Source organism: Pagrus pagrus (genome assembly GCF_965226575.1).
Source record: "Pagrus pagrus genome assembly, chromosome: 8".
Classification (NCBI taxonomy): Eukaryota; Metazoa; Chordata; class Actinopteri; order Spariformes; family Sparidae; genus Pagrus; species Pagrus pagrus.
Window position 1 is genome coordinate 17,920,881 of NC_140192.1, and position 26,700 is coordinate 17,947,580.

Sequence of the window (26,700 nt, forward strand, 5' to 3'; positions counted from 1 at the left end):
TTCAGTCATTTGTTGATCCCTCTGGCTTCATGTACCAGCATCAGAGTCTGTACCTTACATATCGTATAGCTTTGAGGATCAAATAGCTTTAAAATAGAGATCAGGTTGCTGCTGCGTGAGGCAGAAAAATGATGCCGCGTTGCCTAATGCTTTCTCTTTCTTTTATTTTTTAACATAATAGTCCTGAAACAAGCACTGGATTAGCATAAAATGCTGCTCAAACCTGACTTTGGCAGATGATTAATGATTGCCTTTATGCTGGCTAATAATTTGAGATTTTTTTTGTTACAATCTGAAATTTAAAGGTGCAATATGTAAGAATTTTACTTTAAATCATTCAGAAATTACCTAAAATTATCAACAGAATTTGAAAAAAATACGTTTTGACATCTATGTACTGTGTTGCACAGATCTGTTGAAGTTAGCATGCTAACCTGCTAACTTCTATCCACTTGTACCTCAACAGGTGAAAGTCGAAAAGTAAACAAAACCAACACTGTCAACAACAAAAGTCTGGGCAGAGTCAGCTAATATGACCGCTACCTGCATGGCTAACAGCAGTTACAGTTAGCAGCACTTAGTGGTTACTCGGGTGATATGCTGCCCTCTGTTTTTGTTTTGTTGTTTTGTTTGCAGGATAAATTCAGCAGGTGGCCAATTCCTACATATTGCACCTCTTAAGTTTCTGATGGTGGGTAGCTGCTGATGCTTGATTTATTAATCATTTATTAAGTTGTGGCTAACATGAACTTAGCAAGGCCACCATTCGCAGCAACCACCTCCAAAGATTAGGGCTGTAGACAAGCATTCAGCAACTACTTTTATTATTGATTCATCTAATGATTATTTGTTTCAGTTGATCATGCAATAATTTGGTTCAAATAGCTTGTTTGGTCCCAAAGGCGTCCATAATCAAAAAATGATCAGCTAACTGTCACATGGGACAAAGAAAAACATCAAAATCTCCAAGTTAAGATGCTGAACACATGAAATACCTGGCATTCTTTTGAACAATCATCTGAATAGTAACAATTGATCAACTAATCAGCTCACGTACAATTTCATGTTACAAAGAAACCAAATTTACCAAATTTAAAAGTCTAAATTCAAGCAGCTGTATTTGAACTTTGTCTAAATAATATAGAGCGAAGAGAAGAAAAGATTGAGTAGTGTGTATCTTTTTATTTGAATTTATATGATCATGTATTCTACTGTAATCCCATTTTCATGGGAGCCATTGAAACTGCACCGACGCAGATGTAAAACCTGCCTTCAAACAGTATACAACAGTGCAATTCAAGCTAAAAATAGCCATAATTAAGAGTGGAGTTCAGTGAGCTTTCCAAACACAGTAGTCCAGTAGCAAAACAGGAGGATTAGAGGCCAAACCAACATAAAACACTGCGAAACAAAGGATAGACTGCTGCTCATTGAGACTGTCTCGAGAGGGCTCAAACAGTGAGTCCTTCAAACTGCCGGCTCATTCTGTTAGTAATCAGTTTGTATTGGTCGCAGAGGACATAAGTTCTGTCGGACAACTGAGTCTGAACAACAGAGCTGCTCCTGTTCACCTTTAAGCTTTGCAACTGTGTCTGATGTGTCTTTAGATTTTAGCATTGTTTCAGTAGGCGATCAATACTCAGGAAGAGACAGTGAAATCGGAGACATTGTGCTACTGTAACTGATCTAAAAACAGCTCATTCTGTCAATCAGGGTCTGATTGTCCCCAGTGCTAACAGTGACTCAGCCAAGCTTACAAGCAGTCCCAGATGAATGATATAATAACACAGTACAACTCCAGTTAACACACATGGTAGAAATAATCTCATGGGCAATCAAAAGCAAACATATTATCTCATTACAAAAACAGGACAGTACACAATGCTGGTTTAGAGTTTCCTTATTGTTATGTTGGATGCTGGTATTTATGTCCATGTGACCCAGATCTGCAGGAGAAAAGTATGTCTTCACTGTTGCTAGCACTGATTATACAACATCAGATCTGAGATGTCATGTCAGAACACTCTGAGCTGCAGCGTGAATGACTGGAGAGCTCTAATTTAGGACTGAAGCATTGATTGAAGCGCATGCGGAAACGTTGCGGTGAGAAACAGGAGCTGGACCGTCCGAGTCGGTACAGAGGAGCTTTTGTTTCCACGGTTCATTTCGAAGGGAGTCGAGTAGCCAAGCGCTGGATCTCAGCAGCACAGAGAACGACAGAAACAGACAGCGGCTGGAATGTGAAGGCCCGACATCTGGAAAAATACTTAAAATCGTCTGATTCTGCACTCGCTGTCTCTCTGGTGTAGTGTAATTACCTGGGCTGGTCTTACATAAGGCACTTTGAAAGACTGTATTAACTAAAGTGTTTTTGTAGAGAAGCTCCTGATCAAAGGTCCAAAATCAGAGGTTTTTTTTTTCCTTCCATGTGACATAAATCTGATGGTTTCTGATCGGCCTGAACAGCAACAAGCTGCATGGATGTTGCCTTTTTAGACTTCCCATCTGGACTGAGTTAAAATATGGGACAAGATGTGATTCATATGCAGCTGACATGAATCTCAAATCTGAGCCTATAAATCGTAGAGGGAATATTTTTAGCATTTTTTCGATGAGATTAAAAAAGAAAGTGATATCAGTCTTGTGTCTGTGCATTAAATACAAGCTGGAGCCAAGAGAGGATTAGTCTATCTGAGCATCAAGACTTAGAGCAGAGAAAACTCACTTTATGGAGAAACAAATTACATTCATGTGCTGTTAGTTGTTACTTATTAGTTGATTAAAAGAAAATTGATTGCCAACATTTTTGATAATCGATTCATGTTTTCTGGGGTTTTTCCAGCTTCTTAAATGTGTGGATCTGCTGCTTTCCTTTATATTCGATAATAATATCTAACACCGACTCAAGTCTATTCCCAGCTTTAACACTGGTTGCCAGATACCTGTGAGGTCATTTTTTGGTTTCAGTATCTGTGCTGGCATCATGGTTCCAAACCTGGCAACCTGATGGCTATGGAGAGACTTAATCAGCTTTTTGGTTGACTCAGTTTGAAACTTTGAGTCTGTCAGATACGACATCTTTTGTAATTCTTACTCTGTATAGACATGTAGAGTATTTCATGTCACTTGTGGTGCTTAATGGAAAATTAAACTGCAGAATGAGAATGAGCGGGGTTGAGAGAATAATTCCCTGCAGAGGACACCAACACAGATATACACCTGTGATCACACACACAAGAGATAGAGAAATTACATATAAGTTCAAGAACTCAGTCTGTTTACCTTCGTAATTTGTTCAAAACAAGATTGTTGAGTATTTTTCTTTATTGAGTTAGGTATTGGAAGGAAGAGCAGAGCAGTAGAGAAGGTTCTGGAGGGATTTGATTTGATTCAGATGGATTATCTGCTCACTGCACAGGGGTATAGAGGTTATTCTGCTGCGTCTGTGTGCACTGTTTTAAAGACATGGTTGCTCTTGTTCTGTTTTCTACCATATAAACAGAAAAAAAAATACAACTATTTGATTTACAATGATGTAAAAGATATAAAACAAGTAAATATTCATATAACAGAAGCTGCAGTTTCAAGGAAAACCAGTTGTGTGTGTGTGAATAGGGTCACCTGAAGCCCAGCAGCAATGAACAATAGTTCAGGCAAGAAAAGGTGAAAATAAAAGAAAGTGGGACAAGGGCACAGCCAGAATCCCCACCAGACTACATTGAAAGTTAAGAGGGTTATTCTCCTAATGAAACTCTCTACATGCATGTAGGTGATTGATAATGGCTGACAAAGCCAGTTTAGCTGCTGGCATGTATTACTAATACCTGTCACAACAGCTCTGTCACCCAGTTTTAGGCAACGCATGGACGTGAGTGCACTTTGCCAATTCAGTGTTTTGGTTTTATGTGTGCCAAAGATAGAGAATGAAAAAAGAGAGACATCATATCAAATTGTGTGTGGGAGTCGACTAAGCAAAAAGTACAGATAACTAGAAGGGACTTCAAAAAAACTCAAGTCATTCCCGTCACTTTGAATTAACATTGATTTCCTGACGTTGTAAACAAGCCCAAGATTTGGCGTATATCTGAAGTTACAGCCAAATAAAAATAATTATCTAACTGCACGAAGAGTGGATTGAAGTCTTCTCCAAAATCTAATCAGTTGCTCTTTGGCCCACGGCTGGTCTGTCAACTTAATTTCACAGAAACATTTTCTCATGTTCATATCAATCTTGTGCTGGAAGGGAAACAAACAAAGGCAAAAATAGACCCTTTTGAAAGGGAAAGTATCAGAACGTTTGAGATAAGCTCAAGTGCAGTAAAAGTACTGCGTTCCCTGGATCCAGGCAGTGTAGTGTGGTAGTAGAAGGGAGTGTGTGTAGTAATTGTTAGTAGGTTCAACACTAAATGAGAGATTTAAATAGAACATTTTTATGATGTTGGCACACTTCTGTGGACATCATCATTGTCATCTTTTCACTGTTGTGTTTTATTTGCCCCTTTTACACTTTTTCTTCTTCTGGAGTTTTCCCAATAGATTTGAACTACTTTTTAGCCCTGCTAGCTGTGTGGCTTTAAAGGCAGACACTTTTCACAAGATACTTGCAGGTAATTGGACAAATCATCTGTCTATCAACGTCTATCAGGGGATAACTTCAACCAGTCAGATCAACAGTAGGAGAGTGCTACCACCAGCGGTGCCAGTTGGTAAATCAAAGTCTTACTGAAGCCAGTTGAGAGGAATGAAAACATCCCTCCACCGAGAGAAGCCTTCAGTGCCGTTCTTTGCTCTTCTATAAATGAGGAAATACTCTTCAGTTCTGATGTAGCTGAAGTAGCATTTACGCTAATCTCTTTGGGAGCCAAAATTGTTGTTTTTTTAAAAAAAAACAATCTCTGGTCATCACACCTAAACCACGCCCGGTCCAGACCACCATGATTTGGCCACAAGCCTGACGAGATAGATTCTCGAGATCATCCGAACATGTTATCTCGTAAATCCGTCTGCCTCACAAACTAACCATTAACCTGGCTCTCCCAATGTGAGGATTTCAGTGAACAAACATGGTCTCTGCTAGCCGAGGCCACGCTGCCTCAATTTTTCGACAACTGAAGAGTTTTCAGAACGTTTGGTTCCACCCCTTCTCCTCCTCTGTCTCTTGCCCCACATCCAAATGATCTCACTGGCTTTCAGCAGTCATTGTTAGCGAGGGGAAGTCACTGGCTTGTGCTACGGGGTTGTAATGGACGCGCTATTGTTGGCTTTGTTTAGGTGTTGACTGTTTTGGGGGCAGGTTTTATCTTTCCACTGGGAGTTTCCCCGATGAACTACATTTAGAGATCAGCTCAAAGGGGCTTTATGTGGGTCATATGGGACCCTTGCTATTGAGGCAGGTGTATTTTCTGTTGATGAGCGTCAGAATTTGGCAGGCGCCTCCGAGCACCCTCCCAGAGCGCTGTTTGGCCTTGAGGGGATTTGGCTCAGAGTGAGGGTTTACTTTTGTCCCTGTGTGTTTGTTTTAATCTGTCGCTGTGCCAGGTGGCTGTGTTTATACAGACTGCACACCATCAGATATCAAGATGGGAGGTTTGTTAGGCGAGATAAACATTTTTGTATTTCTAGATGAAGAAGCGTGATTGTGTTCTCTGAGCAGGTCAGCCAATAGTTCAGCCGGTTATAAAGACTGAGGGTGAGGCTGGATGTTTGTGAGGTGTTCACATCTGTATGTCACTGCCCTTAACATTTAACTACCATAATGGATCATTCCTCTTTATATAAAACCAGGGTCTTATTTTTGTAGTTTAAGCCATTATTCCTATCAGTCGTAATAACTTTGTATGCATCAAGTTCATGTTTGAGGTCTGAGGAAAAGATGAAAACTAAATATAGGTCAGACAGGGCGAGAACTGGTAACATTATATCCCAAACTGTGCATTGTAAACATCCATCACAGGTCATAGTGTTGGTGGTTCAGTCCTCAGCTCCTCCTGTCTGCATGTCAAAGTGTCCTTGAACCTATGGTCGTTTGGATGAAAATGAAAATAGGACATAGAGCTTAGATTCTGAAGAAAACATTGTCTGGTTTTGCTTCTCACATGAGGATTTGCTACTTTTCTTCGTTGTATATGCCAGTATATTGACAATCTTCAGATGTTTTTTATTAATTTTTTTAACATTTGATAGACTAAACAATTCATTAATAGTGAGAATAATCATTAGTCACAGCCCTAATACCAGTGTCCGTTAAGGTTTTACAGATTTTTTAAGTCTTACAGGATGGGCAGATACATGCATTGAATTAAATACATGACTTAAAGCCAGAAACCTCAGAACGGATTCAGGAAACCCTGAAGTGAGCTGCTGTTTCTCAAATCAGACTCTGTGGCGTGTTTTTAGTTCCAGCACTGCATGAAGTGGAACATGGATGTGTCCCTGTGTGTCTGAGGGAAGCTCTTATTTATCTATTTTTTGTCTCTGATAGACTTTGTGAGGATTCCTCTACAGTCGCAAAACAGTGTCAGAAGCATGGTGTCAGTTAATTTGCAGACCAGACACAGAAAACTGTTTTCCCTCTGAGATGAAAATTAGATCCAGCTGTGATTGAGAAATAGCTGTGGTCAGAATTCAGCGTGAGGTTTTTAAATATTTTATGCTTTATTTGACACAATTGTTTCTCTTAAATCACTGTGGATATGCAGTTTATAGATTCTAGTAGTTATTCAAGCCAATCCTGATTTTTTTTTTTATCAGAGTTAGCTTAAAGCAGCTAAATCAGCCAAATTTATCTTAAAAAAGTGCAAAGCTTTCTTTACTTAAGTGCGATAAAGGATAAAGCGATTATTTTAGATAGATGATTTACATTTGACTCACTGACTTTTAATTAATTTAAATGGCCATTGAAACAAAAACAGTAAATCCATTCATCCTACAGCAGAACAAATCATTCTCCAGTCAGGCTCATGTGACTTGATTTTCCCTTTTCCTCTCTCTGGAAACTTATTTCCTTCTCTCTGCCTCATCACTCTTTGCTGACACTTTTATTCGCCTCACATTCCTCCAGCCCACATGTACATTCATGGTCATTCATGGTCAGGATGATGTAGGTGAATGTAGATCTGATAAGTGTTGGTGCGAGTGTGGAGGAGGCTGACTCTGGATGCCAGACATTTCTGCGTGGACCCTGCTGGAGGTTCACTATTTTCTGATTTTATTCAGCCAAGAAACATTTTGCAGTAGATTTAATATCATATCTGAATACGTTTAGGTTTTTCTTGCATATAACATTACTGTTCAGTCCATGTATTAGTATTTGTGACTGTAGAGCGTCAAACAACTGTGCAACTGCTGATTTGTGTTTCTTGGCGTTTGTGTTAAGCTGCCTGGTGAACCAGATGAGCTGAGCTGGCTGTAACTCCATATTCTGGATGTTTAGACAGTAACGATGAACTTTTGTGTAGTTAATAAGTTGTCAGCATTTTATTTGCCCTGATGTTCAATCCACCACCATCTGGATAATACAAACATTTATATTTTTACTGTAAATACTTCCTGAGCCAGTTTCACTCTGTTGTCCTGTGCAGGAACATGTGGCAACTGGATTTAGACCAGTCTCTGTTGGAGAGCAGCCAGAAAATACAAAATACTGTCTTTGATGCAGTTTATTAAGTTCCATAGTTCATGACAACAAAGGGGAAATAGGTGTTGTTTTAAAACTTTATAGTGTCTCGTGTTCCTGATGCAACGCTGCAACGTCACCCAACATTTGTGATTTTATGGCATAAAGATTGTGACAAACATCCGCTTTTCTAGATGAGCTAATGTGAGCAGTGAACTAACCATATCAGTGGCACATTGGAAGTTACAGGTATACTGTGAAGACCAGAACTTTGGATATCAGAGGTGGTGACAGACTCAAGTTACGAGCAGCATACTGGATCTACAGCCTCAAAACCACGAGTCAGCATTTACAAAGCTACAAAGCAATAAATAACACATTTCAACATTTTAGCATTTCCTTCTACCCCATTTCCTTCTCCTCCATTATAATCTCTAGAAAAAAGTTTTTATAGATATCGATATATCTCTGATAGGTCAATATTGACCAGAAATATCAGTTAACCGAAATATCTCTGGGCTCTACTTTTCCTTGCAATTAGTTTATAAGGCTAGGTAACTACTGAAAAATGCTTATTATTTAGTAGATAGTTGTCTAGCATGTTAAATAAAAGCATTTGAAGCAGTTACTTTTAAAAAATAACACTTCATTGTATTAAACTGGAGAATAAATAACAAAAAAAACAAAATAATCAGCCAAATTGTTGTGTTAAACATCGGTATCAGCCCTCACAATCAGTGCATCCCTAAATAATAACCTGCCCCTTCTGTTGAACCAGCTTGCTGCCTATCTTTAGTCGCCACTTCCAGTCTGTTTGTACCCAGGATGGTGCCGATCTGGTTGACTAAGCACTGAGTCAGGCCGACGGAATGTGAAACAAACCTACATTTATAAAAAGAAGTGAGTGGGATAGCTTCCTGTCCTCATTTCAGAGAGAGCTTCCTGCTATTTCCACTTTCACTTCGTATCGACTTTTTCAGAAAAATGTAGCTGCACTAGGATCCGGTTCCAGATGGTGTGGCTTGTTCAGCTGTCTGAGTCTGTCTGCTGAGAGTCTGCGACCCTGAATTGCACGAATCTCTCCTCATTTTCTCACACCCAAGTTATTTGCGCGCTAAGTGCCCAGAGAGGTTTCATCTTATTCATTTAAGAGGCATCTAGACAAACATGCAGACAGACTCTGTGAGAGAAGAGCCCCTCATCACTGGCTGCAAGTGTAAATTGCTTTCTTGAAGACCAACCTACCAACTGCAGCTACAGCCACTCTTTTAATTGAAGTGGTTTCTTGTCAGATTAGACTAGAAAATGCTCACCTGCTTCCTGATGGTTAACAGGCAAACTGTTGGTCTTTACTTGATGATTTTTCTGCTTGTTTGGACTTTCTGCTTTTGGATATTTGTGCCTTCAGAAGCCTCAGCTAAATTCAGCTTTCATCGGTTTCATTCTTTCTATTGAAGTGTTTCAGGCCTTTTGAAGCGACACTGAACCCTTCTATTTAAAGTATTGATCCTTCAGTGTTTTGTTCAAGTAGTAGGCAGAGTTTGGTTATCATGGCAACGCTCGTCCTTGCTGGAAGAGCCATGAATAGGAGCATTATGGTGGGAATTGACTCGGCGGATGGAGCGAGGCGCTGCCCTTGAGCGCTGCATTTTTCAGAGCTTGAAGTGATAGCAGCGCGGCCTCTGTGGTTTGGCTGATAAGCACCTCTCCTGCTGTCAAGGCCCTCAGCTGCAGCTGTGCCTCAGCCATTATACTGTACTGGATTTACAACCATTCAGGGGTTTGTCCTTTTCTCACTCCCATCTATCTGTCACACACACACCCGCCCTCTGTAACACACTGTAAGGATCTTCGCTGGGGTCACTGAAGTTCATGTTCTGTGTGAGCTGTAGTCTGATCATAGAGGGAAAGTTCGCTGTACTTTTTTAAGTTCATGTTGAAACAGAAGTCACATGACTCACCAGTATCTTGTTTGGTGGACAAAGTCCCAGTTAGAGCCAATTTCTCTGCCTTTATTTCACAAGAATCCAATCTTTTTTTTATTGCGTGACGGTACACTTGTTGTTTTTCAAGCAGGTGGAACCGTATCAACCTTCTTCTGTCACTTGTGTTTTGAGGTTTTTCTGTGTAGGTCGTTGAGATGATGATCTCACTGTCTTGTTAATCTTTTTACATGACTCAGTTGTTGTGTGCTACCACCTGAGTTTGAATGATCTTGTTTAGGGCTGCACAACAGGGTTAAAAAGATGTATGCTGTACGATACAGGAATTAATGAAACTGAAATTTAAGAACAGCAGTAGTGCTTGAAGATACTGTTTCACTCATTACACTGGTTTTCCAAGCTCACAGCCATCCCCATTTGAGCTTGTCTCCATGGTAACAAAGACACAACAGAGAGACTTGGCGTTGACTGAGATGTAACCGAATACATCCTGACCAAGAAAGCAGGCAGTGAAGCAGGGAGTCGCAGGGAGGCTTGGGACTGGACTCTGATGACTAATGCTCCCAGGATGCACTACAAGGGGCCATGACGGATGACTGTGGCACGCCAGATTACATGCCATTCCTCCATCGAGGCCTCGGCTTTAATGACTCATGCCACTGTAGCGCTGCTGTTTAGGTTGGATGTGTGACTGTCGAGGATCGTCGGTGGTACAAGCTGCTGATTGGAGGCTCATGAAACTGATCTGTGTCACATTTTAGTTGTGCTACTGAATTGTACGACATGTTTGCATAAAACTGGAATGAGATTTTGTAACTCTGTAAGTGATAGCAGATGGCTTAGGTCCTTTAGGGTATTGACTGTTTTGTTTTGTAGCTGGTATTAGACAGACCAGGAATTTCAAATATAAGGAAGACAAATTTAGTTTTAAAAATGTAAGTGAGGTCAGTTTTATTTGACATAGCCTGTTATCTCAAATTGTCTGACAGAACAATTAAGAATAAAACAAATTTGAGCTTTTTGGTGTCATTTAATGCCTTTCTGGTAATACTAGTAGGGAAACAAGGTACTATTGAATGGACCAAGTGCTTTAAAATCAATATGACAGTATTGATGACTGTGACCTCTCTCCCAACCGATACCGCAGCTGGTTTCAGTCTGGTGTTTACAGACAGCTGATGTTGTTTGTTTTCAGTGTTCATTTAGTCTTTTGTGCAGGATCTTGGAAATTAAGTTTTCTATTTCATAAAGTAGGCATTTTACTAGTAAACTGTTGTCAACTCAAGGTGCACTCGCTTTTTCCAAAGCTTGATTGAATCCCATGGGCTGCTTAAGAAAAGGGAGCACATTCTTTTCACAGAAGAAGCTGTGGGATACGGTCCAGGGAAAAAAGTGTTATCACAGATATGTAGTCTGAATGTTAAGAATGAAGCATTTCTAAAGCCCCAAATCCTTTTCTTTTACATAAGGTAAAAGAAAAGCTGCAAATCCTCCTAAGTTAGAAGACAGAACTAGGACGTGTTGGATTGTTACAACTCTGTCTTTCAAACTAAATGATCGAGAAAGACCTGGTTTTCCTATTAAGCTGTTAGAAATCACTCATTATTTAGCAAACCAGCTGGCTTTAAAGCAACATTGTCTAAAATTGGCATTTTACGCAGTGCAACACCACTGTTGTAATTCTAGGGCACAAATCCCAGGTCTGTAACAGTTTGTCAGACTTATAGGTGCTAACTACATTACATCATAACAATGTTATAAAACGTGTATCTTGCAGTAAACATGTATGTAATGATGTGATCCTACCTTCTCGCTTAAATTACATAGAGCAGGAACAAGTGATGGGGGCAGTGGCTGAGACAGAGACACCATTCACCTTATTACAAGACACTGTACCATCAAAATGATTTTAAAGCTGTTACTTCATGGTAGTGAAGTTACATAATGCTGTTTTAAGTGGAGTTTCTGTTGGGTAACATTCAGCAGTGCTGATATGTGTTACATGTATGGCTATCGATGAATCAAACCGACTCTGTCAACATCACTGTCTTCTTTTGTGGTTTGTTGCATTTTAGTTTTTTTTTACGTTCAGGAGAAAACAACAACAAAATGCAGCGATGGTGACATGCAACAGTCTACAGAGCTCTCATTCATGCAACAAGCGGCTTGTGTTAATTCCCTGTTGGGTATATACAGGCTGCAGCTTGTATTGTAGTGCCAGTTATCCAGTAAGCTCTGTTTAGTAACAAGCTATTGTTTGTTTGTGCACGGCCACGCACATGATTCACAAAGTATGACTCACAGGGAGATGAGCCAAAAAAGAAGAGAGCCGGGTCACACAGATGGTCATAATTAAAGGGTTTCATCCCGAAATGAGATGTCGGTCACTTTTAACTAGTCGTTCCACATGGTAACAGTGGCATCTTTCCTCTGCTTTCAACTCCCTCTAATCTGCTCAAATTAGATATTTGAAGGGCTTCCAACGTGTGAAGTCCAACACAAAATTTAAGGATCTAACAGCACTTTGTGTCAAAGAGCAGCGAATAACCAAGGTCATTAGTCCAAGTCAAATGTCTTTATTTTCTGTCTTCTCTATCTCGCAGAGCTCGACGCAGGAGATCGGCGAGGAGGCCGAGGAGGACGCCATCTTCACCATCACGCTGAGGAAGGTGCAGCTTCACCAGTCGGCCAGTAAGGGGCAGCGATGGCTGGGCGTGGAGACGGACTCGGCCCTGAGCCTCTACGAGACCTGCAAGGTGCGGACCATCAAGGCCGGCACGCTGGAGAGGCTGGTGGAGTACATGGTGTCGGCGTTCAGGGGCAAAGACTCCACCTACGTCACCATCTTCCTGTGCACCTACCGCTCCTTCGCCACCACCAAGCAGGTGCTGGATCTCCTGCTCAACAGGTATGGCAGTCCGACGCACCTGGTGTGTACAGCCAGTGTTGTAAAAAGTATCTAGAAGTCGTACTTGAGTAAAAGTAAAGATATTGGGCTAAAATATTACTGAATAGAACTTGAGTAAAATATTTAATATTTAAGGTACTTTATTATCAAAACTATATTTATATTTATACACTTTATACTATGGGTTGAGTAATTATTGACCGGTCAATTGTAGAATCCAATATTTAGCATTTTTCAGATCATATTCAGTGTTTTTATGTATCCAATCGCGAATAAAATAAATTATTTTTAAAAAAGCACTCTGATGCAGCTTGTAATCTGCAAAGTAACGAGTGCCTAAAATAATCAAATAAAAGTAGTGGAGTAGAAGTATAATATTTTCCTTCATAATGTCGTGGAGTGCAAGTACGAAGTGTCCACATTAAGACTGTCGTTAATTATAAGAGGCTAAAGCCAGAAAATGTATGCCTGACTTTTCTTTGAATTTAAAATATTTAATTGTTCAAATAAGTTAACAAAAATGGGTAGCTACTGCCAATTTAGTCAAATTAATTGAAAATTAGCAGAAAAGTTCTGACAAAATGACGAGACTAACATCATCCCCAATGATTAATGTGTGGAAATATAAAGCACCGTTTCCCTAAATGTTAATTCCCATTTTATGAATATGTAACAAAAAAGAGAATGGAAGTAGTGATTAGCTTTTACTTTATTCTTAAATGGCAGAACAGAGAAACCTGTTAAATTGTAGATGGCTTCTCTTTTACACTTGTGATTTTATGTCATTTTAATCACATTTTAAAGCTGTGTGTTAAAGACATCATAAATGCATTTTGAATTTTTTTCTTTAATGTCCTTGTCTTTTTTAAAAAAAATTGCTTTGTTTTATATTCCATATTTAAACCAGATAGTTATTATACATGTTAAATAAAAATCCATTCTGGTCATTAAAGTTAGTAAAACAAGCACAATGGCACCAGCTGTCAGCCAAACTTAGCATTCTAGAAATTTAAAAAAGTGTAGTTGGCTAATAAATGGCTACAGTTTACTAAAACTAGAACGTTTTTTCCATGCATGACTCACAGTTTTCGAAAGTATCGCCTTTTCCTACAGTTAAAGCACAAACCACACAGGGTCCTCTTTTTTTTTTCAAGTTCAGTGTATGTTAAGCTTAGTGAGTTTCCTCTTTAGAATCCGAATTTAAATGTTTTCATTAACCTGGACTCAACTTGTGTTTCTGTTTTTAGGTATGCCAAGCTCCAAAACGTCCCTGCAGCCACAGCACACAGAGTCTCCCAGGACGACTGCACAGAGCTGAGAAAGTGAGTCTGCTGCGACCTTCAGTGTCAAGCTGCCAACATTAATCACTGAGTACATTCACAACACTGAGCCTCTCCCCCCCTCCTTGGGTTAAAGGGATATCAACAGAGTTTGAAGTGGTAATGGGTAATTTTTCTTCTCTAGACGTCTGTCAAACCCGGGGCGGGAGGAGCAGCAGGAGTTTGATAAAACGCTGTTCTTGAACTGATAAAAATGTAATAAATCACAGGAAAAAACATTTAAACTCTGCCCTTTAGAGCTTCAGTTTTACTAAAACAGATCGTTAGCATTGTTAGCATAGCTCGTTGAAACGACAGGGCAGAGTTCAAGGTTTTATTTATTTGCCGTTCTACAACACAGGGTTGTTCAACAAAATGTAAGTTGTGGTCCTTTGATTCCCCACAAGCAAAAAGTTTTTGCTGTTTCTTTGAAAAAGACACAACCAGTTTAAGTCTCTACATTTTGGGTATTGTCAAAGCTGTGGCAATGACATTTAGTTATTTTTTTGAAGGACTAATTCAACATTTTGGGAGATATATTTTAAACTTTAAACAGAGTTGGAGTAGCTGTTTCCCCTTTTAACCAAGCTAGGCTCACCATGTCCTGACTCCAGTTTCATACTTACAGAAAAGATTCTCATCTTACTTTGTTTCCCAAAATGTTGAACTACTTTTTTTTTAATAACGTTGGCTTTCCTCACTCAAAGAGTGTTTTAAGATTTTTTATTTTTGCACGGCATGGTGCTACGGTTTTGTCCGACAGCTCAAAGACATTTACATCCAAATACAAGCACCTCTCAATTGCCCGTAGGTGTGAGTGTGATCTTGGCCCCAGCACTCCTGCGACCCTCAACGATAAACATTTGCAGCAAGTGGATGGATTTAAATTTAGCCCAGCAGCTGGCAGTGACAGCAACACTAAAACCTGCCTAAAGTTTTCACTCTGATTGAAAATGTATATTTATTTGAGAATATATATCCTGACATCTTTTCTTTTCTGTGTGTTGCAGCACTGTTTCGTCCATCCTTGGCGCGTGGCTGGACCAGTACTCTGAGGACTTCTGGACCCCTCCGAACTACGACTGTCTGCACCAGCTTCTTTCCTACCTTCACCGCCATTTCCCCGGCTCGGACCTGGAGCGCCGCGCCCGCAACCTGCTGGCCCACTTCCACCGCCGACAGCAGTGTGAGCCTGATCCTGATGGTATGAAGGCAGGACAGGAGAGGGACAACAGGGCAGGGACCTCCAGAATAAGGGGCTCCCAGTAGAACCTAAAGCTGTGGTCAAGATGTACCTGCTAGATTTATTTTTTGTGTTGATTTTGATTATGACTCTTTTATTTGGTAAATGTAAACAACTGTCTTAACGTATATCAACGCATTTCATATAGATGCAGACACAGTGTCAGTTCACATGTTGTAATATTGTCGTTGTACAAGCAATGGGCACTAGTTGACAGTCACTATCAGCACACATGGGTTTAAGCACTGAGTTAAATTTTTAAACCCTGTGTGGAGAAACAAACACCAAGGTCAAAGAGAGGATGAGAAGTGTAGGAACTGTGTGTAGGTTGAGCTCAGTTCCAGGCGGTGTTGTGAAAAAGATGTTTTTATCTCTTCAGGGGAACACATCGGCTGCCCTTTTGCAACGCAGGAAGAGAGCGGCTTTGAGGACGAACTTCCTGCTTTTAGTTTCCTGTCGTTTGACCCCATCATGGTGGCCGAGCAGTTCACGCTCATGGACGCGGTGAGCATGTTTCCCTTTCCTTTCTGTTCTACGCCCACTCATCTCTATAAGGTTGTCAAGGTCAAGGATGGACTCAAAATGAACCTTTTTTTTTTTCAATATTTCACCTCTCTCTGTTTCCATCTCTGTCCAGGATCTGTTTAAGAAGGTGGTGCCCTACCACTGCCTGGGGGGGATCTGGTCTCAGCGGGATAAGAAGGGAAAGGAGCACCTGGCTCCCACCATCAGAGCCACTGTGGCTCAGTTCAACTCAGTCACCAACTGTGTCATCACCACCTGCCTGAGCAACCCGACGCTGAAGCCCAACCAGAGAGCGAGGCTGCTGGAGAGATGGATAGACGTGGCTAGGGTGAGCAACCATCATCTGGTTTACTCAATTTATTTGCGCTTAGAAACAATTTAAATCAATGGTTTATGTTTTTGACCGTCTCCTTACAGCTGTTATCATACAGAAACAAATATGGCTACTAAAACATTTTAAGTTATGGCACAGTTTGTTATATCTGTTTCTGACTGGAAATTTGTTTCTGTTGCATTCAGGAGTGTCGGATCTTGAAAAACTTCTCATCGTTGCGAGCCATCCTCTCTGCCCTGCAGTGCAACGCCATCCACCGCCTGAAGAGGACCTGGGAGGAAGTGTCACGGTAGGTTTTGATTAAAAGCAGTGGGCTCCTTGTATATTGCTGCATATATGCAAAGATTAATTACTGTCAAAGGCAGAGGAGCTATCTGGGTTTTAATTTGTTTGTTTTGCGTGCACTGACCTCTGCGTTTGTTCACAGAGAGAGTTTCCGCACCTTCCGTGAGCTGTCCGAGATCTTCTCAGACGACAACAACTACTCCCTCAGCCGAGAGCTGCTGGTGAAGGTGGGTCACCGCTTCTCAACAGCACGCACAGAAATGCCTGAACACCAAACAACGTTATTTAAATTTCCAGAAAATACAGTCATATTATCCAGTATTATACAGTAAATTGCTGTTAAACAAATTACAGTGTAAAAAGCGTTGCGTAAACGGCTCTTTTTAATTTCACAAATCAGTCCATCATTCTGCGTCGGTAAATAACGTCAATGCTTAGCAGAACAGATGGCCGCAGGATGTATGGCATGGTGACCTGTCCCACCTGTGGTCTCATACCAGCTGCAGAGGAACATCCACAGAAACATCCTGCAGGAGAGAACACCTTGTTCTTGGATCACAGTATCTTTATATTGCTCATGATGTCCTGGGTGGGCTCCATACAGCTGACAGATTGCTGTCATCATTAATCTGATTTATGCAGTTTAATGCAGGGAGGTGTTGACACCTCAAGTGTTTTGCAGCTTGTACTGACGCACTCGGTACAAGGACAGCAGGAGCTGACACACGTGAGAGAAACAGAGAAACGTGACTGAACGGGAAATGAGACTGTAAATCTACATGTGTCGTATAGTGCTGTTGTCATAATAAGTGAAACAAACAAAAGATCACAATGATAAGAAAAGTTCTTAATTCCTCTCTACTTTATCATCTGAAAACACAGACATGTTACACATGTTTTACATTCAGAGTAACTCACACATTCCAAAGATGTCATATCGTATCATTCATTCACAGAATAGATTCAGACTTATCCTTTCAGTAACCCCTAATGAGGTATAAACTGCTGCTGCCAAATTAAACAAACGGAGGTGTACTGTACGTGGACACTGCACCACTTTCTTCCCATTCATACAAATATCTTTTCAATGTGTGAAAATAAAGACTGCCATTATTTGTAACAGTTTGCTGATGTAACAGTGAGCGAACACTTCGGGTTTCCTCCAAGGGAATCCCCGCTGACGTCAAGGTTAGGAGGAAACCTTTGGCAGGTGTAGATAACAGCTCTGCTCTGACTCCGTGCAAGAGATCACCTCAGGGTGTTGCCTGTGTCTCGCGTTATCTGCTCAGAGCAGGCTGCGTTCACTTGACTCGGTCAGCTCCAGTTACACGGGCAGCAGAAGGCCTCTGAGCATTACATCACTCTGAGGAATGTGACTGGGAACACCAGGAGGTTACTCAGATGTTTTTTGCCTCAAAGATTCTGCAAAAAGGAACAGTGTTTTAAAGAACAGCCAGTATGAAAGTATGGTCGCAATTATGTTTGTGCTTTGTTATCACAGAAACGACTTCTTGCAAACCTAAAAACCAAATTAACGAATGTTTCGTCAAATCGTTTTCCTTCTACTTTCATGCACTTTTAGGGCCATAAAAAATTTATTTACATTTAATACCTCAGTGGGTTAAAAGTGTGCGAGAATTCAGTTTTGAGGCTTTTGGATGCGTTCCAAACCTAAGTTCAGAGATCCTTGAAGGGAGGTTCCCACTTTGTGACCCCTGAGACATCCAGGCCAGCTGCAAGTATTAGCTGTTCATGTTATAACGGCACAGACGATAGGAACACAAGACCTAAAGTGTTGCAGTTTATTTGTTTGTGTACGTAACATTGACATGCTGTTTCTTATTATTCTGCAGGAGGGCACCTCCAAGTTCGCCACTTTGGAAATCAACCCCAAACGAGCTCAGAGGAGACACCAACAGCAGAGAGACCTGGTGAGTCCACAAACTTAAACTGATCTTTATTTATTTATTTATGAATAACTAAAGATCCATCACAGTTGTTCTTCTGAGCGACGGGCAGCATTAATTATGTGACAACAGCCTCATCTAGTGGCAAGTCGGGTCACTGCAGTCCGTCCATACAGACGAGAAAGAGACCCAACTGCAAAACATGACTTGATGCATCTGAGTGTCTCTATCTTGAGTAATTGTTTCCTGAAGGCAGTGATTCTGCCTTCAGGAGATGTTTACCTGCCTCAATGTTTACCTCCACGCATTGTCCCTCTGTGAACAGGGAGTGATGCAGGGGACGATTCCTTACCTGGGCACCTTCCTGACAGACCTGGTGATGATGGACACTGCCATGAAGGATTACACTGAGGTCAGACACCTGACGTGTGATTTTACTGTCATGAGTTTTGTTTTTACACTCCTTAGCAGATTTTTGTCCTCTTTCCTCACTTTTCATGTTTTTTTCTCTTCTTTTGTAGGGTGGTCTGATCAACTTCGAGAAGAGGAGAAAGGTGAATTCTGTTTTCTTATTTGGTTGTAATGATCAGAAAACCCTTCACCTCAGAAGAGATGAAAATATATCTGGTTAATCAAAACTGTACAATGCTCTGCTCTGCTCTCTACCTGCAGGAGTTTGAGGTGATCGCTCAGATCAAACTGCTTCAGTTGGCCTCCAACAACTACAGTTTCACTCAGGACAGCCACTTCAGGGAGTGGTTCGCAGGCGTGGAGAAACTCAGCGAGGCAGAGAGGTTAGTCGTCCGCTCAAGCTGTTTTTCTCATCAATATGTGCCCGACTGTCTGTAAAGTTTACAGACCTTGTTGCCCTCATCTTTCCATCCACCGACTTTATCCAAATCTCATGCTTTTCCTTTTCTGTGCAAGTTGCTGCATCAATTAGTAAATCGTTTTTTGGTTATTTGGTCATTCATTAATTCAGTATATGCTCCTTTTTGACTGTTCAGACTTAAACATTTATGTACGGTATATTGGTGGAAGTGGTCATTACAGCATGTGGAGGTTGTCTAGTCATCATAGGTTTCAATAATCTTGAGTGGTGTGCTCATAAGCTTGCTATTGAACAAAAACAACAGAGCACTTAGGAGGAGGGAGGAGGCCGCGAGCACTTAAGAGACACTGAAAACTATTTATAAACTCTAATATCGCTAAAGGGAAGATGTGTGGTAGATGCAGTTCCTACTGGTGAAATCCATTGGCTGCATCGGGAAACAACAGATAAATTATATACGTCATCTGAACTTTAAGAAGATAAAGTATTAAAGCAGCGTCAGGCAAGTTTGTTGTAAGTTGACTAAATAAATTACGCAGCACTCAGTGTTGTGTCATGTTTCTGAAGTGCAGGATTTTCTGGGTTCAGGATGGCTGTGAAAAACAGCATCATCCTTTGACATGAGTTCAGTTTAACATCGTCATCTATCCTGACTTCCTGTTCCTGCAGCTACAATCTGTCCTGTGAGATCGAGCCTCTGTCAGAGTCGGCCAGCAACACGCTCAGAGCCAAGAAGAATGGAGGAATCATGAAACGCTGGAGCGAGTAAGTCGATCTGTACCGAGGTGGAGAATATGCTGTTGACAGAGAGACAAACATTTTACAACACATAAGCTGTCCACATGTTTTACCACTCACATTATAATCACAACATGGTTTCTCTCCACTATCATGACTGTTTAAAACTCCTCTCCCTGTTATTATTTCGTGTCCAGCCGGCAGTTGACGGAGGCCGGCTGCAGCAGCGCCCCAGGCTCTCATTCCAAGTCCTTTGACCACTCACACTACAGACCGTATCAAGGGGGCGGTGGGGACAGCGGCGACGCCCTCAGTGTCACGTCTGTCAGCTCCAGTGGTTCAGACCTGGAGGATGTGAACGCCAGCTTCCTGTCAGATTCACCGGAGGGACATGAGAGAAAGGTAAGGAGGGAAGACGGGTTACAGGAGTCACTGCTGATGATTATGTGACAGGATATTTATTGAAACACTAATGTTGTCTACTTATCCTGGTAGCTGCATTTTACAGTTAATCTATGCGGTTAACTATGGCAGCTGACTTCACTTCCAAGCAGGCAATTACACTCTAGTGTTTTATGTTCACCTGTGTGGCTGTTTGCTGATGGCTTCTGTTTTCTTCTCTGTCTCTCTAGACGTCGACTCCCTCAGTGAAACTTAGTGTCTCTGCTTTGGGTAGAGAAGCTCCAGCAGCAGATACAACGTCAACGGTAACAAGACTTTTTTGATTTTCATTTTTTTATCCTTAGAACGTGATCTTCCTTGTTTAAAGATAGCAGTATGACATTGAAGTTAATAATGTTTAACTACAATTATATAAGCTTCTAAGTGCTTCCGGGTCTGTATATTTCTGTAGATGAATATACATAATGTTCCTTTCTCCCAACACTTGAGTTCATCAAGTAGATATTTCGTGTTAGCAAGTCACCAAGCTAATGATGTCAAATGTTAACATAGTAAATAGGGCTGCAGGATATCGTAAAATAATCATATCGCTATTATTCTGACAGTTATTACAATTGCAGTATGATTCACGATTAGTGGGAATGATCATTTTTGCGTCACAATTTTCATTTTCACAGAAAAAACTATATTCAAATCATGATGATGTGATATTTGTTGGAGTCTGTACCAAACAAACATGTTTTCTTACATTTGTAGAACAAGATTTGTAGACCAGGACATCTCTGCAGGCCTACAGTACTTCATTATAATGCTGTTTTTCATTTACCTAAAAACAATTCCAGCTTCTGTGATTTGGATATTGCACTTTGCCGTATTGGCAGTATTGGTGATGTGGAAATTATTAGTCACTTAAACAGTTTGGATCGACATGATTTTGATAAAACAGGCAAAAATAGTAAATAGATTTTATTTCTGATTTATAACATAGTAAATCACTTTTGGGCTCTGAAAAATGTTGAGAAAAATTTTCACTATTTTGTTGAATTTTCCAGCCTAAATGATTTATCACTTGAAGAGTTTGCCCCCAGGATTTCAGAGATTAAAAAAAGAATGGTAATAAAAAACTGTAGCAGCAGAGGCTGAGATATCCTGACTCTTCATCCATAGTTTGGGTCAAGCTTGAAAAGCACTGGGTTTCATATCCCATTATGCAGCTCCATCTTACATCTCTTTATTAAACCTGGTAAATTGTAAATGGTCCACATCTTTTTAACTCCACACCCAGAGTTTGTGACACACACTTTCTGTTAAAAGTCTACAAGCCCATGCCGATGACATCACTGTGACATCAGCAGGGTTACTGTCACACTCTTGACACAACTTCACTTAACCATTCACAGGCTGGCTCGCACTTTTTGTGACAAACTGATCTTGATAATGTAAAATTGGTGTAGTACTCCTTTAATACGGACAGATGTCGTTTATGGCTTTAGTTTTGTCATCACCACCCTCTCTGCTCTCCTGTCGTCAGTTCTGGGAGTGTACGTCACTGTCGTCTCTGGACACCTCCGGCACGGGCTCCAGCTCCGGTTCGGCCTCCGGCTCCAGCAGCGCCTCCTCCTCCTCCGTCTCCTGCTCGACCCCGCTATCCGCCTCCCGCTCACACAAACGCTCGGTGTCGGCGGTGTCGAACTACTCGACTCTGTCGCTGCCGCTGTACAACCAGCAGGTAGATGACTGCTGCATCATCAGGGTCAGCCTGGACGTGGAGAACGGCAACATGTACAAGAGCATCCTGGTGAGGGCATTTACTAGATCTTCAGTTAGTAAGAAAATAATTACTTTTTGAACCCTTTGCTGATTTAGTAAAAATAATATTAAAGCATAAGCAGGTAAGAAATATTAATGTCTTAGAACATGCTGACAAAGCAGTAAGAAACAAAATTCGTTTTACACTCAGACTTTGTCTTTGCGTGCCTGACTGTGACAAAGATACAAGGCTTTGATGTTTGTGCCTTGATCCAGGTGACGAGTCAAGACAAGACTCCAGCTGTCATCCGGAAGGCCATGATCAAACACAACCTGGAGCGGGAGAAGACCGAGGAATACGAGCTGATGCAGAAAATCTCTGAGGACAAAGGTAAAACTGAAAAACAAACATTCTGGCTGTGATGGTAGATGTGAGATGAAACATCAGAAAAGTGGCCAGATCTTCAATGATATATTTCCTTCATTTTTTGACTTTCCTTATTTTTTTCATTGTCGTAAAAATATTGATTGAGCAAAGGTTTACAAATGACATAAACTGTTTGTAAACCAGGTTTTCTAGGATTTTGGCTGCTGTGGCAGCCAGGGAGGAATCCCAGTCTGACCAAATATTTCTAATAAGTTTATTATTCAGTTGGATATATCAGCCTACCGAACTCAGAATTTATTTTGGAACCACCACCAGCAAAAATGAACTTGTAACCGCCTCCTCCTGGACAAAGGAAAGAAAATGCTGTAGAGTGGTCCTCTGTGTATATCAGTAACACAATGTTGCACTTAGTATCTTGTGATCTTTTTAGTATCTAATTCTGTGAATTAAACCAAATAATATGTTGGTGCAGTGGAGTCTGCATACAGATCACCACAGTGATGAGTTGACCCTAATGTTTCGAAGCTTTGAAGCTTCTACCATTGCCATAGTATTCGGCGTCCAAATCCATTTTGCACAATTTGTTTTTTTTTCTTTTTTTAAGAGAAAGGAGATATTGTGTCAGCAGCACCCAAAAAGAGGCCAAAGACTGATAATGAACTCGCAATGGAGCTCGTTAATGGCATCTGATTAGTTTCAAAACCTCCAGGCACGCACACGTGATGCGAGCACACAGCACAGAATCCACAAGGGAGCATTTCTGAATCCCTGAGCCTGTGCACCTGCTCCAAACTAGCTGGCTGGTCAAGTTGACTTTTGAGAATTTGAGGAGGGGATGGAATAGACAGTGGCTGATGTCTTCCCCTCGTGCACTCGTCTCTCATTTGACTCATAATTACACTAATAGCAAAGTAAGTGTGTAAGTAAATAAAAATGGCTGCAAGTTTGAGGAAAGTATAGCATGTGTGTGTTTCTTTAAGCCTTTAAGGAAATTCTCACTGAAGCATCGAAGCGTCATAAATGGTATCTGGGACAGCCTCAGTCGTGAAAGAATAAATCATAATGTTCTTTTTCTTTTGATTTATTGGCATTTCTCCCCACCATAAAAGATTTGTTTCGACTGACTACATGTTGTTTCTTGTCTCTCGTCTCGTTCTGCAGAGCTCCGGATCCCGGACAACGCCAATGTTTTCTATGCCATGAACTCCACTGCCAACTACGACTTTGTGCTAAAGAAGCGCGGCTCGGCCCGGCCCATGCGGGCCAAGAACGTGGCCAGTTCGACGCTGCCTCGCATGAAACAGAAGGGACTGAAGATCGCTAAAGGGATTTTCTGAGGAGAAATGCACCACTTCCTGCCTCCCCTATGACCCCTTAACCCTCTCTGGTCTCCGCTCCTCAGAAGAAACATTTCTGTTCGGATCTGTTGGAGGTGAACTTACCTGAAGTATCCGAGTTTTGCTTTGGACAAAGACTGAGATGCCAGAGGAGATGAGATAAATGACGAAGCAACCTTTCTGTGGATGAGCAGAAAGCAGAGGAGCACCTTAGCACTTAGTAACAGCTGTCGTGTCATCAGGACCCTCCGAGGACGTTAAAAGGCTGAGTCTGTCGCAGGAAACGCCCAGAAAGAGGCTGGGACACGTGTGGGGAAGAGAAACAGCTGTGTTGGTGTCAGGCGTAGCTGCTCTTTCTGAAATTTCTCCTAACCGGTTGTGTCGGCTTGCGGAAGAGCAGATCCATTTTATTTCTTTTTGTTTACAAGTGTTTACATCTTCACATCACTCGTCAGCTCTTAAAGATTTTTGGTTAAGCCTCTTGTTCACAAGAGGAAATTTGCACCTTCGGTAAAACACTTTTTAAAGCCCCAGACTCCCGCAGCAGTCTTCATCCCTGTATTTGACTCTTCAGTCTTCATGCACGCCCCCTCCTGGCATGGAGTGTACATAAACGAACAATACGAAGCCGCAGCGAGTAAACACAGACGTGTGTAACAGCTGGGTGTTCGAATGTTTCTATTTTTTCAGGGAACTTTTGTTGTGAGTGTACCGCCGCCTTTACCGTCTCGACCCGGGGCTCCTGATGTCGACAGTGTTTCTTGGACTGCAGCACTGAACGTTTCGCTCTCCGCTCTCAGATGCTGGGACTCGTTTCAGCATTTTACCACCAGCGACGCTGGCATGGAGGGACCTGAACTCTTCTAACTTCTGAACGCTGCCATGTTACTTAAGAAAAACAACAAAACAAAAAGGTCGAGGAGTCTGAATGGAGATGTGGTGTCAAAATCCAGTGGGCACAGCCATGAATCACATGCCAATGTTTTCTTTTTTAATGAATGAATTGTAACCACTACACCCTGAAGGATGTGGCAGTCCTTTGATCGCACTAGAAAACTGAGAGAAGAACAAGGGAGCTGAGAACAAAAAAAAAACTGAGTGTATATATCAGTTAACACCGACTGTGCAGTATGTTCTTTTGAAATGGACCATGAGATTTTGTTAATAGACTCATCACGATATCAACACTTTTTTTTTCATTTTGCTTTGTACATTTTTTGCATCCCTCTGCTCTGATATGGTGCTGCTAATTATCCCTCTGAGGAGGTCGTACGAGCTGCACTTTCTCTATTTCCTGTCCGCCGGCCGCCATGTTGGAAGACAAAAGAAGCCACTATTCTTACCTGCTGAGTGAGACGTTTAGATGGGCTCTCATACACCTAAAAAAGTATTTGTCTTTGAAACAACATTTTGACCATGCAAGACACTAAACACTTGTGTCTCTTTGAGATGCGATGTATGTTTTTCTTGTGTTCTCGAAATCCTGCAGAACTGAAACTCTGGGATACGATAGGCCTTTTTTTAAAGAATAAATATTGATAACAAATACTTAAAATAAGCAACAAGATATTCTATCAGACCTCCGTGTTTCTTTCTGGCAAAAAAAAACAATAATATGAAATTTCCTGGAACAGCAAACCGATATATTTGTTTAGCCCATAACATTGCATAGGAGGAAGCGACAGTCTGAGGTTTCTCCCAACATGGCGGATCATCCTCCATATCCATCAGTAACCACTTCCCAAATGTGCCATGACAGGCTTGTGTGTTGCAGAGGCACCCGACGAGTCCTGCTGATTTATCCTGCAGGACTTTTTCTTGTGGTGTCGGCTGTGGTTTTACGTGCCAGTGATGACAGCAGAGTCTTTCCTCTGCTGGAGTGTGAAAAAAAAGATGGATTTTGATTATTTCCAGATCTGGGAAAATCCAAAATACAGAAAGGTCCTAAAATCAGGCTGTAAAACGTGGAGTCTTGAATAGAGTTATCAATGAGGCTGTGCATAGGAGCCCCAGTGAACGACGGTGATCCTTCCAAACCGCACATAAGGGAACTTTTCTGTGCTGTCTGTGATCTGTTCTTTAAGGGAAAAATCCAACCTAAAAACACATTATCACTTTTTTTAAACAGGCAGTTTTTGGTGGTGTACTTTCCATCTTTGGGGTCCATATTTATTTTATTCTTATGGATACAATTATGAGATCTTTATGATTTTTAAGGGCCTTCCTTTCTTTTATGGATTATGCACAGTTTCTCAGTGCTCACTGCTAAGTTATCTGTTTTGTTCACCGTTGGCTAAGCCCAAAACCCCCTTAGTTGCTGTTGGTAAGCCTTCCCAAAGTCAATAAGAAGCAGGACAGAGGCGCTTAATAGGTTGTAAACTATTTAGCCAGAAATGCTCACTTTTGCAGCTTACGTTAGAGTGGACAAATGCGTTTCTTATGCCTTTTGCTTTTGTGTATTTTGTTTTGGAAAACCTAAAAAAGGAACCACACTTAAAACACTTAAAATGCAACGTTTGAACTACCATACAATATACGTACCATATTTGAACTAGCCTTCTAGGAAATGTAGGAAATTAACTGATCAGTTGAAAGTGGGTCCCCCAAACACACTAAATGACTGAATATCTAAGGTTGGGTTTTTCCTGTTCATATCACTGCAACTAAACACTAGATCGCTTGGATTGCACTGCGACCATGTTTTGCCTTTTTTGTCATTTTCACCTGCATGAAGTTCGTAATTCTCTTAGCGATCAAATGAATGAAGCGCGCCCCCCCCCCCCCCCCCCACAAAAAAAAAAAAACCTGCAAAAGCAATATGGGGACAAGCGGCAGGAGGCACGTTGTGGATGTTGTTTGTGCGACTGTGGCGTGAAATCCTTCGCTGTTGAACACTGTGACCTTTGACCCTTCCACTCTGCCCTCTCTGCCTGTTGATCAGCGCGTCATGTTGAGCACTGTGAACTGAAATGATAATGTCTCGTTCCCCCTTAATGGTGTAGTAGTGAACATCCACCCTCCGCTCAGCTTGTTGGCGAGCGGCGGAGGCAACAGGCTTGACCCTACATGTGCCAAAAATAGGAAAGAGAGAAAAAGGTTGCTTTTAACAGATGAGTCCTCTGCCTTTCACAGTGAAATAAAAAATCAAGTTTGTATGTTTACTGTTGTCGCATTT

General features: G+C 41.3%; 1 protein-coding gene across 6 annotated transcripts in view; it reads left to right on the plus strand.

Annotated features, from left to right (window-relative positions):
* The window catches only part of ralgds (ral guanine nucleotide dissociation stimulator), a 52,563-nt gene extending 26,253 nt beyond the window's left edge, over positions 1-26,310 (plus strand). For 3 of the 6 annotated variants that reach the window (XM_084360409.1, XM_084360408.1, XM_084360405.1), the window contains exons 2-19: positions 12,162-12,466; positions 13,714-13,788; positions 14,796-14,989; positions 15,408-15,532; positions 15,666-15,881; positions 16,073-16,176; positions 16,315-16,399; positions 18,026-18,103; positions 18,405-18,491; positions 18,601-18,633; positions 18,752-18,873; positions 19,581-19,676; positions 19,847-20,051; positions 20,282-20,356; positions 20,808-20,846; positions 21,583-21,849; positions 22,077-22,191; positions 23,350-26,310. In XM_084360409.1, coding sequence (XP_084216535.1) covers positions 12,162-12,466; positions 13,714-13,788; positions 14,796-14,989; positions 15,408-15,532; positions 15,666-15,881; positions 16,073-16,176; positions 16,315-16,399; positions 18,026-18,103; positions 18,405-18,491; positions 18,601-18,633; positions 18,752-18,873; positions 19,581-19,676; positions 19,847-20,051; positions 20,282-20,356; positions 20,808-20,846; positions 21,583-21,849; positions 22,077-22,191; positions 23,350-23,525 — 2,397 coding nt within the window. In that variant the 3' untranslated portion in view covers positions 23,526-26,310. The remainder of the gene's footprint in view (positions 1-12,161; positions 12,467-13,713; positions 13,789-14,795; positions 14,990-15,407; positions 15,533-15,665; positions 15,882-16,072; positions 16,177-16,314; positions 16,400-18,025; positions 18,104-18,404; positions 18,492-18,600; positions 18,634-18,751; positions 18,874-19,580; positions 19,677-19,846; positions 20,052-20,281; positions 20,357-20,807; positions 20,847-21,582; positions 21,850-22,076; positions 22,192-23,349) is intronic. The other 3 variants (XM_084360410.1, XM_084360407.1, XM_084360406.1) reach the window with 2 other exon arrangements.
* The last annotated feature ends 390 nt before the right edge of the window (positions 26,311-26,700 follow it).